Raw genomic sequence first — 15,404 nt, forward strand, 5'->3', positions numbered from 1 at the left:
CCAAAACCAGATACAACGTCTTCCCCCAAACATGTTCTTCCGCCTCTATGCTATCCCACACTCCTTTTTTTCTTTATCCCAAGCCTGTCATTGCTATCTCCTTAGCATTATCCCAATCTGTTCTTACTTCTGGCCAGGTGTGGTGGCTCACAGCTATAATCCCAGCACTTTGGGAGGCCAAGGTGGGTCACCTGAGATCAGGAGTTTGAGACCAGCCTGAGCAACATGGTGAAATCCCATCTCTACCAAAAATTCAAAAAATTAGCTGGGCATGGTGGCACGCACACCTGGGGTTTCAACTACTCTAGAGGCTGAAGTGGAAGAATCACTTGAACCTGGGAGACAGAGGTTGCAGTGAGCTGAGATCGCACCACTGCAACCTGGGTGACAGAATAGGACCCCGTCTCAAAACAACAACAACAACAAAATCTATTCTAACTTCTCCATTCCCAGTACCACTGTCTTATTTATTTCTTCATTCATCCAGCAAATATCTACAAAGCAACTACAGTAAGCCAGGCACTGTTCTAGGCACCAAATATAACAATGAACAAGACACAAGTGGTCCTTAATTCTAGCAGAGAGAAGAAACACAGAAACCAGTGAATAAAACAAGACATTTCAGCTATTAATAGCTGGCATGGTGGCTCACGCCTGTAATCCCAGCACTTTGGGAGGCCGAGGCAAGCAGATCATCTGAGGTCAGGAGTTTGAGACCAGCCTGGCCATCACGGTGAAACCCTGTCTCTACCAAAAAATACAAAAATTAGCCAGGCGTGGTGGCGCACACCTGTAATCCCAGCTACTGGGGAGGCTGAGGTAGGAGAATCTCTTGAACCCAGGTGGCGGAGGTTGCAATGAGCCAAGATTACACCACTGCACTCCAGCCTGGGTGACAGAGGGAGACTCTGTCTCAAAAATAAATAAATAAATTAATTAATTAATTAATGTAAGGAAGAAAATAAAATGGCTCTGTAAAAGAGAATGACAATGGGGATAATCAAACGAGCCCCTTCTAAGGCAGTTCCATTTGAGCTGAGACATGAATGAGTGGTAGAAGTGCCATGCCAAGATCTGGGTTACTGAAATAATCTTCAGCTGTCTCCCTTCTTTCCATTCAGCCTCCCTGCATTCTATCCTCTATGTGGGTAGTGGCTATGATCTTTCTGAAATATAAATCTGATGGCTGCACACAGAATATGTGTGAAACACCTCACTTTACAAAGCCCCCATGATCTGATGTCCCTTAACTCTCTGGCCTTCTCTCCCCTATCTACTCTGCAGATATACCCCCATGTGTTCCCAGAGTGATTGGCTTTTCTTACCCACTGCTGAACCGGACATCCCCATTCCACTGCCTGGAATGTCCATCTTAAACTCTCTATCCAGCATTAGTTCGGTCTCCCCTGTCTCTCCAGTCTATGGGTGATATTCCCTCCTCTATGTCCAGTGCTCATTATCCCTCCCCTTTGCCTCTCCTTTGGAAGGCAATAAAGAAGTTGAGAAAGGCTGCATGAAACCCATCTGGCCTAGTCAACCCCACCACTTGACTGTTCAAAAACCAGATTCAACATCTTCCCCCAAACATGTTCTTCCACCTCTGTCCTAACAGAGGTGTGTAACAGCACCTGGCTTTCTTGGAAAGCACCTAGTTTTTCTTGGAGAACCATCTCCCTCACTCTAAGTCCTTGTGGTTTCTCTCCAGCTCCAGGGGTGCAATACGGATTGAAGTCAGTCAAAGTTACCCATCCTCCCAACCTCACTGATTGGTTCAAGGAAAACAAATTTGCCCAATTAAGGTCAATGAGAGTCAAACCCAAGATGTGTATTGAGAATGATGGGAAGAGAACATTTTTCTCTTTTCCCTGAATATGAAACTGGGAAAATTTAACCTTAGATCTTCCAGGGTTCCCACAGAGGAATAACTTGCATGATAGTGAAGCCAACAGAGAAAGGCTGGGACAAGAGACAAATGACATCATTTGCACCCCTAGATCGAGCCATGCCTGAAGTCCCTCTCTGAACTTTCCAGTTACCTGAACGAAAAATTCCCTTTTATTGCATAAGCCAGTTTCAGTTTCAGTTCTGTTGCTTTCAACCAAATATCAACCTGATATTATAATTGGCTTCATGTTTGTCTATTCCCTCTCCCACCATGAGATTATAAGGTCTTATAAATTAATAGGAATTTCTAAATCTTCAGATAGAAAATTTAGCTATCTGAGAACTAGCACACAGCAAGTACTCAATGAACTTTTTTTTTTTTGAATGAACAAAGACGATAAGAGCAAAAAAAGGTAGAGGGAAATAAAGAAGGAGAGAAGGAGAGAAACAATGTCCAGATCATGTTTGAAAAGCAGGGCCACCCTGCAGGCCTGAAAGCTCACACATGCCAGGAGAAACACCTACTGCTCCCCTCAACTCTGATTCCCCTGGAGCCTGGCACAGCCGCAAAGCCAGGCCAGATGGGACCTGCCTCACTGACACTCATTCAGGCTTGGGTTGCTTTGGCTTGGTTTTTAGATAATAGGAAAAGCAAGAAGGTCTGTCTCAAATGTCTGTGTGATACTAAGAATTGAAATCCTGGATCTCAAGGGCTTAACTCTCTAAGGCACGCTCCACTCTGCCTCTGGTTCCTGAAGAAAACCCAGTGGGGAGAGAATCATTTTGACTTCAGTGATTCCCACCGATCTTACTGCTGAGCCAGAAGGTGGGGGCTGATGTTCACTTACGGGAGTGCAGCCAAGAGGAAAGGTGGCATAGACAATCTGGAAACTTCCCAGTATTTCCACGCCAAACAATTAACCTGAAAGATTAAGCAGTTCTGGGGATTTAATGCAGTAAGAAGAAGAACAAACACAGTGCTTTCCATGTGCCAGATACTATCCTAAGTGCTTCACACGTGTTCATTTATGCAATAGAGCACCCTATGATGTAGGTACCACTACTGTGCCCAGTTTATAGATGAGAACGTTGAGGTAATAACAAACATGAACACAGACATTTAAGTGTGAGAATGCTCATCGCAATTTTGCTTATATCTGCAAGAAAGGGAGATATAATTTTAATGTTCCTCAGCAGGGAATTGGTTAAGTAAATTATGGTATATACATACAATGGAATAGTGCACCTACTTTGTTTTAATAAGGTAGATTTATATATATATTAACACTAAATGATGTCTGTGCTATTTTATGCATGTGCATATATATAGTTATATTATATATAATGTAAAAATGACAAATGGGCTCATATTGTACACACAATTCTGTTAAACTATATATATAGCTTAACTATACATATAGTTATACAGTTATATTTAACTATATATAGCTATATTTAATTATACATAGTTATATATAGCTTAACTAGATATAGTTTTATACATATATATATCTTAGCTATATATATAAACAGAACAGCATGTATAGTATGAGCTCACTTGTGGTTTTTTTTTTTGTTTTTTTTTTTGAGACAGAGTCTCACTCTGTCACCTAGGCTATAGTACAGTGGCGTAATCTCAGCTCACTGCAACCTCCGCCTTCCGGGTTCAAGCAATTCTCCTGCGTCAGCCTCCCGAGTAGCTAGGATTACAGGCACCCCCCACCATGCACGGCTAATTTTTTTTTTTTTTGTATTTTTAGTGGGTTTTTTGGGGGGTTTTTTTTTGTATTTTTTTAAATTTTTTTAGGTTGGCCAGGCTGGTTTCGAACTCCTAACCTCAAGTGATCCACCCATCTCGGCCTCCTAAAGTGCTAAGATTACTGGTGTGAGCCACTGTGCCCGGCCCACTTGTGGTTTTTATATTACATATAGATACTTTTTTAAAATTTGGTTTAGAGATAGAGTCTCACTCTGTCACCCAGGCTGAAATGCAGTGACTCCATCATAATTCACTGCCACCTTGAACTCCCGGGTTCAAGTGATCCTCCTGCCTCAGTTTCCCAAGTAGCTAGGACTACAGGCATGTGCCACCATATTTGGCTAATTTTTGTATTTTTTTGTAGAGTTAGAGTCTTGCTATATGTTTCCCAGTTTGGTTTCAAAGTCCTATCCTCAAATGAACCTCCCACCTCAGCCTCCCAAAGTGCTAGAATTACAGGCATGAGTCATTGTGCCCGGCCTATATTTTATATATAAAAGAAAACTCTCAAAAGTAATAGCAAACTGTTCTTTATAGTTACCTCTGAAACACAGTTGCTCACCTCAGTATTATTGACATTTTCGACCAGGTACCTCTGTGTAGTGGTGCTGTCCTACGCATTGTAGGATGTTGAGCTGCACCCCTGGCCTCTACCCACTAGATGCCAGTAGCTCTGCTCTGGTTGTGACAACCAAAAATGTTTGCAGACATGGCCAAAAGTCCCCTAAGAGGGCAAAACAGTACTCTGTTGAAAACAACTGCTCTGGGGAAAATTTGGGGAAATTTTACTTTCTCTGTATTGGTTGTTTGCGTGTGTGTGTGTGTGTGTGTGTGTGTGTGTGTGTGTAATAATTATGTGTTTTCAGAATGGGCATGGTGGCTCATGCCTGTAATCCCAGCACTTTAGGAGGCTGAGGCTGGTGGATCACTGGAGGTCAGGAGTTCAAGACCAGCCTGGCCAACATGATGAAACCTCGTCCCTACTAAAAATACAAAAATTAGCCAGGTGTGGTGGTGCACACCTAGAATCCCAGCTAGACAGGAGACTGAGGCAGGAGAATCATTTGAACCCAGGGGTGGAGGTTGCAGTGAGATTGAACCACTGCATTCCAGCCTGGGCAACAGAGCAAGGTCCTGTCTCAATAATAATAATAATAATAATAATAATGTGTTTTAGTAAAAATATAAACGAGAAAGGCAAATTTTCTAATTAACTGGTATTTGAAGGCTCTGAGAGCTGGAAGCCTAGGAAAGCACCTTCATTGGGGCAACTCTTCCTGCTGGAACATGTAGGTCTTCCTCAAAGCAGGTCTAGCTTCCATCCATTTGCTCAGTTATTGGCTTGCCCACCTGGGCAGGTCTTTTAATATAGTTCAGTGGTTTGTACCAGCAAACTGATTAGAAATGCAAAGTCTCAGGCCTCACCCCTTACCTACTATATGTAAAACTCTGGGAGTGGGGCCCCCAATTTGTGTTTTTACAGCCTTCCACACAATGCTGATGCAAGCTCAACTTCGAGAATCACTAACAGAATTAACAGTCCAAGGGAATGAGAGAGCTTCATTAAAACTTTGCATATTCCTGTAATGATCTTGAAGGATTATACACCAAGCACTCTATGCTTTTCTGGGAGATAATTTACTCTTTGAAAATTCTTCATTCTGGTCTGATACACAAGGCCAGAGTTGAGAAGGTGCTTTTTAATATCCATTACAGGAGTCTGTAAGCCAGCGATTCACACCAAAAGTTCAAATGCTGTAAGGCCCGTGTTTACTAGCTTAGACACTGTGAAAAATCAGTCACTGGCTGGGTGAAGTGGCTCATACTTGTCATCCCAGCACTTTGAGAGGCTGAGGCAGGAGGATCACTTGAGCCCAGGAATTTGAGACCAGCCTGGGCAACATATCAAGACCCTATCTCTGCAAAAAATACATAAATTAGCCAGGCATGGTGGTGTGTGCCTTTAGTCCCAGCTACTCAAGAAGTTGAGACGGAAGGATCTCTTGAGCTCAGGAGGTTGAGGCTGCAATGAACCATGATTATGCCATGTACTCCAGCCTGGGTAACAGGGCAAGACCGTGTCTCAAAAAAAAAAAAAAAAAAAGAAATCAGTTACTGCTTCTAGTCTCCCCAAAGGTTAAATAGCTTCCATAACCTTTTAGAAAATGAAGTTTTAAGTGAGAAAGAAAATGTTCTCAGAGTACTGTTTGCATTCACAGCTACTCCTGGAAAGTGTTGGAATATTAGCTGAAGGAGTACCTTCCATCCCACAGGAACATAATTATGAACACACAAAATACTATCCCTTATGAATATATTTTAAGGCTCAAATTTGAGTATGGAATAACCAATCTGTTGATACTTTGGCTGTAGTGATGTGGGTATTTGGAGCTGTTTAAAAAGAAACTGGAAAAAACCTGGCTCAATCTTTGGCCCTAAGTCATCACTTGCGTCTGAATGATTCTGGCATAAAGATCTTTAGATGCCACAGCCAATCCAGGCCCAGTGACTGGGGTAGGGAGAGAGAATTAGAAGCTGGAAAATGCTTTAACGGTACCTGATAGGGTGAAAGCAGGGCGAAGTTGTTCTGAAAATCCTGGAAATGGGCCAGAAAGAAGTCAGTGCTCATGGCATCAATGTGTGAGCAGGTCACGCCTTTGACCAGCTGCCCAGCACTAGAAAACAAAACAAGGCACTCGGGAGAGGAAGGAAGTAAGGAGGAGAGGAAAGAAAGAGCAAGAGAAGGCAGATATGATCAGATACAAGCTACAGACGTGACTGCCTAACTCTCCCACCTGGAAAAGTAGGCTGCTCTGGCAGAAGGCTCTGAAAAGCCTGTTCAGCACCCAGGCCGAGTTACATTTTCCTACCTCAAAAGCTCCTCAGGCCTTCTGGTGGTCTTTAACAGAAGCTCATACAGGAACAGAGCCTGCGAGAAGAGAATGATCGTTAGCACTGATGGCACACTCAGCGTGTGCCCAACACTGTGAGGCCCTATCAGGAAGGCGTTCCACAATCCCATTTTACAGATGGGGAAATGGAGGCTTAACAGGCTATGTGAGTTACCTAGGACTAGACCATTGCTAAGTGGCAGTACCTGGATTTGAACCAGTGTCAAGGTAATTCCAGAGCCCCACTCTCACACTCCAGGTGATTCTCTACACCCCATGAGGCAGATGAGAGGCAAAGACATTGGTGGCAGGGCTGGAGTTTTACTTCCTGTGCTTTAGGAAGCTGCTGACCAGTTGAGAACTCCCTGTGGCTCCTATTCACATGTGCACCTGCCAGGTCCTGAACACCAGGCATCCCAGAATAAACCAGGATGGGCTAGAAAGCACCAGCAATAAAGTACCTGCAGCTAGCAGTATGCACTGTCTTCAAACCACCCCCCAATGAGCACTCTAGAACAATGCCTAGTAGACAGGGGAGTCATTTGTTTTAAGGAACATAATTTTACAGAATCCCTAACTTGCAGACGCAATCAAGTACTACATTTGTCTATTTTATAGACTCTGAAACTTTGAGTATCATCCCCCAGACAGAATAAATTATGAGCTAGCGTTAGACATGGTAGCTGAGAGCCAGAAAGCAGCACAAAAGCCCAGGCAAAAGGAGTGGACGATGGAGGAAAGTTCTGGACACTGTTTGTGGCCGCAGAGATTTTCCTGGGCTCAGGGTCAAATTCTGGGACCCTCTCACGGTCTTCCCCATCTCAGGAAACAGCAATCCCATCAGCTCAATGGCCGAGACAAAAGTATCTTGAAGTCTTCGGTGGCAGAATGTATTTTCCAAAATAAAACTATTGGCTGGGTGCCCTGGTTCACGCCTGTAATCCCAGGACTTTGGGAGGCCAAGGCGGGCAGATCACTTGAGGTCAAAAGTTCGACACCAGCCTGGCCAACATGGTGAAACCCTGTCTCTATAAAAAATACAAAAATTAGCCGGGCATGATGGTGTGTGCCTGTAATCCCAGCTACTTCAGGAGGTGGAGCCATGAGGATTGCTTGAACTTGGGAGGAGGAGGTTACAGTGAGCCAAGATTGTGCCACTGCACCCCAGCCTGGGTGACCGAGAGAGACTCTGTCTCAAAAAATAAAACAGAATAAAATAAAATGGTTGCCACTGTCACTAAATTTAGAGGTGGTTTGTGACACAGCAATAGATCAGCGGGACATCATCCAGCCTCATGAGAGACCCTGAGCAAGAGCGCCTGGAACAGACAGGGATTTGTGTCGTTTCATTCACTTTTGCACACTCAGCACTGTGAGCAGTGCCTGGCGCACTGTTGGGCTGTGCTTGATAAACATTTGCTGGGTGCATGTAATGAAGACTGACTGAATACAAAGGTAGTCAACGATGGTACTAAGGCAGAGCATCCACTTCAACAGCACCATCCCCCCAAGCGGCCTCAATGCTCACAGCATTTAATAATACACATAATAGCTGCGTATATTTACAGCACACAGCCCAGGTGGCATGTATCAGTGACCCTCATTTTATTATCAAAATTATCCCCATTTTGCACATGAGAAAACTGAGGCCATATAAGGAACTTCTCCAAAGCTAATAAATAAGTGGGAGCCAGAATTCATGCTCAGGTCTTGTCTAACTTTTTTTTTAAGAGACAGGGTCTCGCTCTGTTGCCCAGACTGGAGTGCAGTAGCATGACCATAACTCACTGCATTGCGGAACTCCCGTGCTCATGTGATCCTCCTGTCTCAGCCTCCTGAGTAGCTGGGACCACAGACATGCATCACCATGCCTGGCTAATTTTTTAACTTTTTGTAGAGACAGGATCTTGCTTGCTATGTTGCCCAGGCTGGTCTCGAACTCCTGGCGTCAAGCGATCCTCCTGCCTCAGCCTGTCCAAATTCTTAACACTATACTATTCTGCCTCCTATACTAATCCCACAGAAATAAATTTCTTTTATCAGATTAGCCTTAAAACAGACCATTCATTCTCACAAGATAGATAGTCAGAAATACAGGATCGATCTGTGTTTCATGGTAATACCTGGCTCCTTCCAAGTTCCTTATCCTTCAGGACTGTAGAGTTGAATCCAGGTTGCCTCCTTAAATCAAAGAGAGACACTTCCTTAAAGAAAGCCCCTTGTATCTCCACGATGCCTGGGGCAGTGTCTTCCGCTTGGACCATCTGCCAGAAGCGAGAAGCAACAAAACAACATTGTAAAAAATGCATTGAGCTTTGAGGAAGGGCCAGGCACTACATCTCAGGCAATAAAATCCATCAGACCCGCTCAGCAACCCTAGGAAGTGGAGAGTAGCATCATCCCCATTTCACAGGTGAGGAAACAGAGACTTAAAGTGTGATGAGTTGAAAGTCAGTAAGTGACATTCAAGCCCAAGTCTGTCTGATTCCAAAACCCGTGCTCCTTATTTCTTTATTTTAACCGTATGGGCTACTTGCTATCTGCAAGGTATTGGTGTTTTAGGCCAAACCCCTTAGGTTTTAGGGTTTTTTTCTTTTTTTGAGATGGGAATCTCCCTCTGTCGCCAGGCTGGAATTCAGTGGCACGATATTGGCTCGCTGCAGTCTCCGCCTCCTGGGTTCAAGCAATTTCCCTGCCTCAGCCTCCCGAGTAGCTGGGACTACAGGAGTGCACTACCACACCCGGCTAATTTTTCGTATTTTTAGTAGAGACGGGGTTTCACCATGTTGGCCAGGCTGGTCTCAATCTCCTAACCTCGTGATCCGCCCACCTTGGCCTACCAAAGTGCTGGGATTACAGGCGTGAGCCACCTCACCTGGCCAAGTTTTGGTTTCTTAACAGATTTTGCCATTGGACAGAACGGACCTGATAGAGCAAGATGTCAAAAGACTCCCTGACAAGTAAAAAAGGGGCCAGGCATGGTGGCTCACACCTGTAATCCCAGCACTGTAGGAGGCCAAGGCGGGTAGATCACTTGAGCCCAGGAGTTTGAGACCAGCCTGGGCAACATGGCAAGACCCCATCTCTAGAAAAACAAAAATTAGTGAGCAGCACAGGCCTGTAGTCCCAGCTACTTGGGAGGCTGAGGTGGGAGGATCCCTTGAGCCCCAGAGGTGGAGGCTGCAGTGAACCAAGATCACGCCACTGCATGCTGGCTGGGGTAATAGAGCAAGACCCTATCTAAACAAACAAACAAAAAAACAGAATACGGACATGGCTGTGGACCATGAAAAGCGCTTTCAGATGCACCCTAGGACTTTGGGGTTTATTTTTAGATTTGAAAAACAAATTTTAGGCCAGGCACAGTGGCTCACACCTATAATCCCAGCACTTTGGGAGGCCGAAGCAGAAGGATTATTTGAGGCCAGGAGTTGGAGACCAGCCTGGGCAATATAGCAATACTCCATCTCTACAAAAAATTAATAAATTAGCCAGACATGGTGGCTTGAGGCCAGGAGTTTGAGACTAGCCTGCGCAACATAGCAAGACCATGTCTCTACAAAAAGTTAAAAAAATTAGCCAGGCATGGTGATGTATGTCTGTGGTCCCAGCTACTCAGGAGGTTGAGGCAGGAGGATTGCTTGAGCCCAGGAGACTGTGGTGAGCTATGATCATACCACTGTACTCCAGCCTGGGCAACACAGAAAGACTGTCTCAAAAAAAAAAAAAAAACTTGAACCTGAAGTGTTATAAGATCAGGAAACCTGATTTAAGAAAAGTCTTCCAGATTAGACTGTCTGGCAGAACAAAGGGGTCTGGGAAGAATGACAGCATGACTGAAGGGCTCCGTCTGGAAAGGAAGGAAGGTGTGCCGCCAGGAGAAGGCAGAGCCACCCCAGACACCAACAGCTGAGACAATCCCAGCCCTGGGTTCATGGCCCAAAGTCACAGCCCACTCACCAACCCCAAAAACATACCCCCTGTGACATGTGGCTGAGCACCAGACATCTTCCTCTCACCTTGCTGAGGATACCTTGCTGCTGGGCAGGTGACAAGTCAGATACATACTGGGAGACGGCACTTCTCAGGACCTGCGAGATGTCCTTGCGTTTCATGCTGCAGAAGGCCTGGGTGCTGACCCCAGGCAGCAGAGCGCCCATCTGGCTGACATTGTAGAAAGACAGCACCTGGAAGAGGAGCGGCTGCGCAGTCAGGCTCTGCTCCCGCCTTTCACCTCTCCAACGTGCACTCAGCCCATCTATGTGCCAAGTATAGGGATGGGTGACACCTTAGGGGCACAGCAGTGAGCCAGACAGATGCTGCCTCCACAGGCCTTCCTTCCTTCTATCAAGAAAGAGAGTTGGCCAGGTGTGGTGGCTCACGCCTGTAATCCCAGCACTTTGAGAGGCCAGGCGGGTGGATCACCTGAGGTCAAGAGTTCGAGACCAGCCTGGCCAACATGGTGCAACCCCATCTCTACTAAAAATACAAAAATTAGCCAGGCATGGTAGCAGCTTCCTGTAATCCCAGCTACTTGGGAGGCTGAGGCAGGAGAATTGCTTGAACCCAGGAGGCAGAGGTTGCAGTGAGCTGAGATTTTACCATTGCACTCCAGACTGGGCAACAAGAGCAAAACTCTGTCGAAGGAAAGAAAGAAAGAAAGAAAGAAAGAAAGAAAGAAAGAAAGAAAGAAAGAAAGAAAGAAAGAAAGAAAGAAAGAAAGAAAGAAAGAAAGAAAGAAAGAAAGAAGAAAGAAAGAGAGAAAGAAAGAAAGAAAGAGAAAGAAAGAAAGAAAGAAAGAAGAAAGAAAGAGAGAAAGAAAGAGAAAGAAAGAAAGAGAAAGAAAGAGAAAGAGAGAAAGAGAGAGAGAAAGAAAGAGAGAAGGAAAGAAAGAAAGGAAGGAAGGAAGGAAGGAAGGAAGGAAAATAAAGAAAGGAAGGAGGAAAGAAAGAAAGGAAAGAAAGAAAGAGAGAGAGAGAAAGAGAAAGAAAGAAAGAAATTATACTTGGGTTTTTTTCCTTCCTTTAGAGTGAAGATGCTAGATAGTTTTCCATATAATCAAGGACATGCTTTGGTTCTATGAAAAGACAGCTGAGTGGGTTCCTTTAGTTATTCTGTGTATAATGGGTGATCTCATGCTGTCTTCAAAGAAGGCAAGACCTTTTGACCTCTTGCCTTCTGAGTAAAAGTGGCCTCACCCCTCAGTAGGAAGAGTTGGGTATTAGGAAAGAGACAAACCACTTTGTCCTGGGCTGGGAGGGAACAAAACCGTCTCCCTCAACTCCCTAAAATCAAATTCAGAGAGGACTGTCAAGGTGGACCCATGGAGCCCCAGTCAAGGTCCAGAAACAAGGATTCAAAGCCTTCAACATAAAGTCACCACGAGGCTAGAAGAGACCAGATGAATGGGCTGGCCTGGTACCTGAGTCAGAAAGTGGGAGTGCATGGGCATTGGTCATGGTGCCATAATGGAGACAGTGAGCACAGGAGTTAAACAAGATGGCTCTGAGGCCAGGTGCCCTGGGTTCAATCCCAGCTGCGTAACTTTCACGTGCCCTTTTCCAGTTCCCTTACACACTCTGTACCTCACATGAATGAACTGGAAAATGAAGACTACAGCACTACTGACTTCAGAGGATTGTTGGATTAAATTATTAATTCACTTAGAACACAACCTGGCACATAGTAAGTGTTCAGTAAATGTTTGTTATTCCACACCCCCTCTCCCTTGGCCCCGCGATGGAGGAAGCAGGCTAGGACCAGCCCTCGGAGCTGCAGCTGCCCTTCATCCTTCCCTCGCCCTCTCTACTGACATCCTGCTCCAGTTCCCACTTGGATTTACTTTGGGGAATGTGGTTGGAATATATCTGGCTCAGAACCATGACATACCAAACCCAGCTTTAAAAACTTGAAGAAATTTAAAAAGACTTGGATGCCAAGAAGAAATTCCCTACTCCTTCTCTTTGGGAGGCCAAGGCGAGTAGATTGCTTGAGCCCAGGAGTTTGAGATCTGCCTGGGCAACATTGCAAAATCCCATCTCTACAAAAAAATACAAAAATCAGCCCGGCGTAGTGGCATGTGCCTGTGGTCCCAGCTACTCAGGAGGCTGAGGTGGGAGGATCACCTGAGCCTGGGGGGTCAAGGCTGAAGTGAGCCAAGATCAGATCACTTCACTCCAGCCTGGGCAACATAGTGAGAACCTATCTCAAAAAACAAAAAAAGAAGAAGAAACCCCCTAGTTCCTGAGGCCGACTCCAGCACTGCCTTCTGGATGCATGGATTCTACTCTATAACTCTTAAACCCCTTTACCGCCTGAATCAAAAGCTTTTGTTTTCATTTTACCACCTGAATCAAAAGCTTTTGTTTTCATTTCCAACCTCAGTGATGCGATCTCGGCTCACTGCAAGCACCGCCTCCCAGGTTCACGCCATTCTCCTGCCTCAGCCTCCCGAGTAGCTGGGACTACAGGCACCCACCACCATGCCCAGCTAATTTTTTTTTTTTAATTTTTAGTAGAGACAGGGTTTCACCGTGTTAGCCAGGATGGTCTTGATCTCCTGACCTCGTGATCCGCCTGTCTCGGCCTCCCAAAGTGCTGGGATTACAGGCGTGAGCCATCGTGCCTGGCCTAGTGATTTTCTTCCTTGTGAGACACTGTGGTATTTTGCTTTAGAGCAAGCAAAATGGGGCCCCTTACATTTTCAACATCTTCACCTCTTCCCATATCCTCCTTCAAGCTGCATGGGAGGTACTAACACTAGAATTACGGTGCTAGGTTAGTAAACATGACCTTTAAGGAGTAGTCTCTCCTTTATTCTTTGGGATTCCTACTACTTTTTTTTTTTTTTTTTTTTTTTTTTTTAAGACAGAGTCTTGCTCTGTAGCTCAGCCCAGTCTGGAGTACAGTGGCATGATCTCGGCTCACTGCAACCTCCTCTGCCTCCTGGGTTCAAGTGATTCTCCTGCTTCGGCCTTCCAAGTAGCTGAAATTACGGGTGTCCACCATCATGGCCAGCTAATTTTTCTATTTTTAGTAGAGACAGGGTTTCACCATGTTGTCCAGCTGGTCTCAAACTCCTAGCCTCAAGTGATCCATTCATCTTGGCCTCCCAAAGTGCTGGGATTACAGGCATAAGCCACCACGCCCAGCCTACTACCTTTTGTCAAAATAAAAATTGATGAGTTTTGTATAGTTGGTCAGACACAGTTAAAACTAAATTCACAGTTTAGCAATTATAATGGGTGCTTGTTAAATATCTGGTAGTAAATTATGTTGTTTCAAAGTAATTAAAATTAATATCCAGAAGCCAAAAATAAATAAATGTTTGTTATTATTATTTGATTGGAATGGGTCCTAATCCAATCCTTGTGAGCCAGTTTGCATCCTGGGAAGTGGCCAGGAGTGTGGACTAAACGAGAAGGACACCAAAAGCTAGGCACGGTGGCTAATGCCTGTAATCCCAGCACTTTGGGAGGCTGAGGCGGGCAGATTACGAGGTCTGGAGTTTGAGACCAGCCTGGCCAACATGGCGAAACCTCGTCTCTACTAAAAACACAAAAATTCGCTGGGTGTGGTGGTGGGTGCCTATAATCCCAGCTACTCGGAAGGCTGAGGCAGGAGAATTGCTTGAACCCGGAGGCGGAGGTTGCAATGAGCTGAGGTTGTGCCATTGCATTCCAGCATGGGTGACAAGGGCAAGACTCCGTATCAAAAAAAAAATTAGATGACACCAAAATGCTTAGAACTCAAGTCTCCCAGATTTGGAGCCCTCTGGACTGGACCCAACCCAGGGACATTAATTGTCCCCAAAAGAATGTCCATTTTCCACCCCAGGAGCAGCAAGAACACAGATTAAGACTCCTGTCCCCACCAAAGAGGACTGTCTGCCTGACAGTTCCCTCTCTGCAGCCCAAGATTGGAATAAAATAGCATCATCCCTAATCCCAAAGTAATGGCAAAAACCGCAATTACTTTTTGCATCAACCTAATAGCAGCTTAACAGCAGGCAGGAAAATCCTGGGATGAGTCCCACATGTTGATCCCACTCAGGGATGGCTAATGCCCCTTGAGCTCCTACTCTGTGGTGTCACCTGGTGGTCTAGCTTCTTCATGTGTACCAACTCACATAATATTCGCAGCAATGCTACAGGATAAGTGCTACTGATTTGTTGTTGTTGTTGTTTAATTTTTTTTGAAATGGAGTCTTGCTCTGTCGCCCAGGCTGGAGTGTGGTGGCACAATCTCTGCTCACTGCAACCTCTGCCTCCCAGGTTCAAGCCATCCTCCTGCCTCAGCCTCCCAAGTAGCTGGAAGTACAGGCATGCACCACCACACCCAGCTAATTTTTGTATTTTTAGTAGAGACGGGATTTCACCATGTTGATCAGGCTGGTCCCAAACTCCTGGCGTCAGGTGATCCTCCCACCTCAGCCTTCCAAAGTGCTGGGATTGCAGGTGTGAGCCACCTTGCCCGGCAGTAAGTGCTATTGTTGTCCACATATTACAAATAGAGAAACTGAGTCAAAGTGAAAATAGCAAATTGCCTAGTGTCACACAGCTAGTAAATGGCAGAGCAAGGATTTGAACCCAGGCAGTCCTCCTCAGCATCATCTTCTTACTGATTGGTTGCCCCCTGCTGTGTGTGTATAACTGACTGTTATGGATTAAATATTTATGTCTCCCAAGAATTCATATGTCAAAGTCCTAACCCCTAACGTGATGGCATTGGGAGGTGAGACCTTTAAGAGGCCTTTAAGGGTTAGATGAGGTCATGAGATAATGAGGGTCAGGTGGGGCCCTGATCCAATGGGATTTGTTTCCTTGTAAGACGCAACACCAGAGAGCTTGCTCTCGTGTGGTCAGGTGAGC

At 45.2% G+C, this 15,404-nt stretch overlaps 1 protein-coding gene across 1 annotated transcript in view; it reads right to left on the reverse strand.

The window, feature by feature from the left end:
• OTOA (otoancorin) overlaps nt 1-15,404 on the reverse strand; it is a 97,310-nt gene that overhangs the window by 35,483 nt on the left and 46,423 nt on the right. Inside the window, exons 14-18 of the mRNA XM_055365469.2 lie at nt 10,554-10,721; nt 8,658-8,798; nt 6,514-6,572; nt 6,201-6,318; nt 2,733-2,806 (exon numbers count right to left, since the gene is read on the reverse strand). Of these exons, the coding sequence (XP_055221444.1) occupies nt 2,733-2,806; nt 6,201-6,318; nt 6,514-6,572; nt 8,658-8,798; nt 10,554-10,721 (560 nt within the window). The remainder of the gene's footprint in view (nt 1-2,732; nt 2,807-6,200; nt 6,319-6,513; nt 6,573-8,657; nt 8,799-10,553; nt 10,722-15,404) is intronic.

Source organism: Gorilla gorilla, chromosome 18 (assembly GCF_029281585.2).
Source record: "Gorilla gorilla gorilla isolate KB3781 chromosome 18, NHGRI_mGorGor1-v2.1_pri, whole genome shotgun sequence".
In the NCBI taxonomy this organism is placed as follows: domain Eukaryota; kingdom Metazoa; phylum Chordata; class Mammalia; order Primates; family Hominidae; genus Gorilla; species Gorilla gorilla.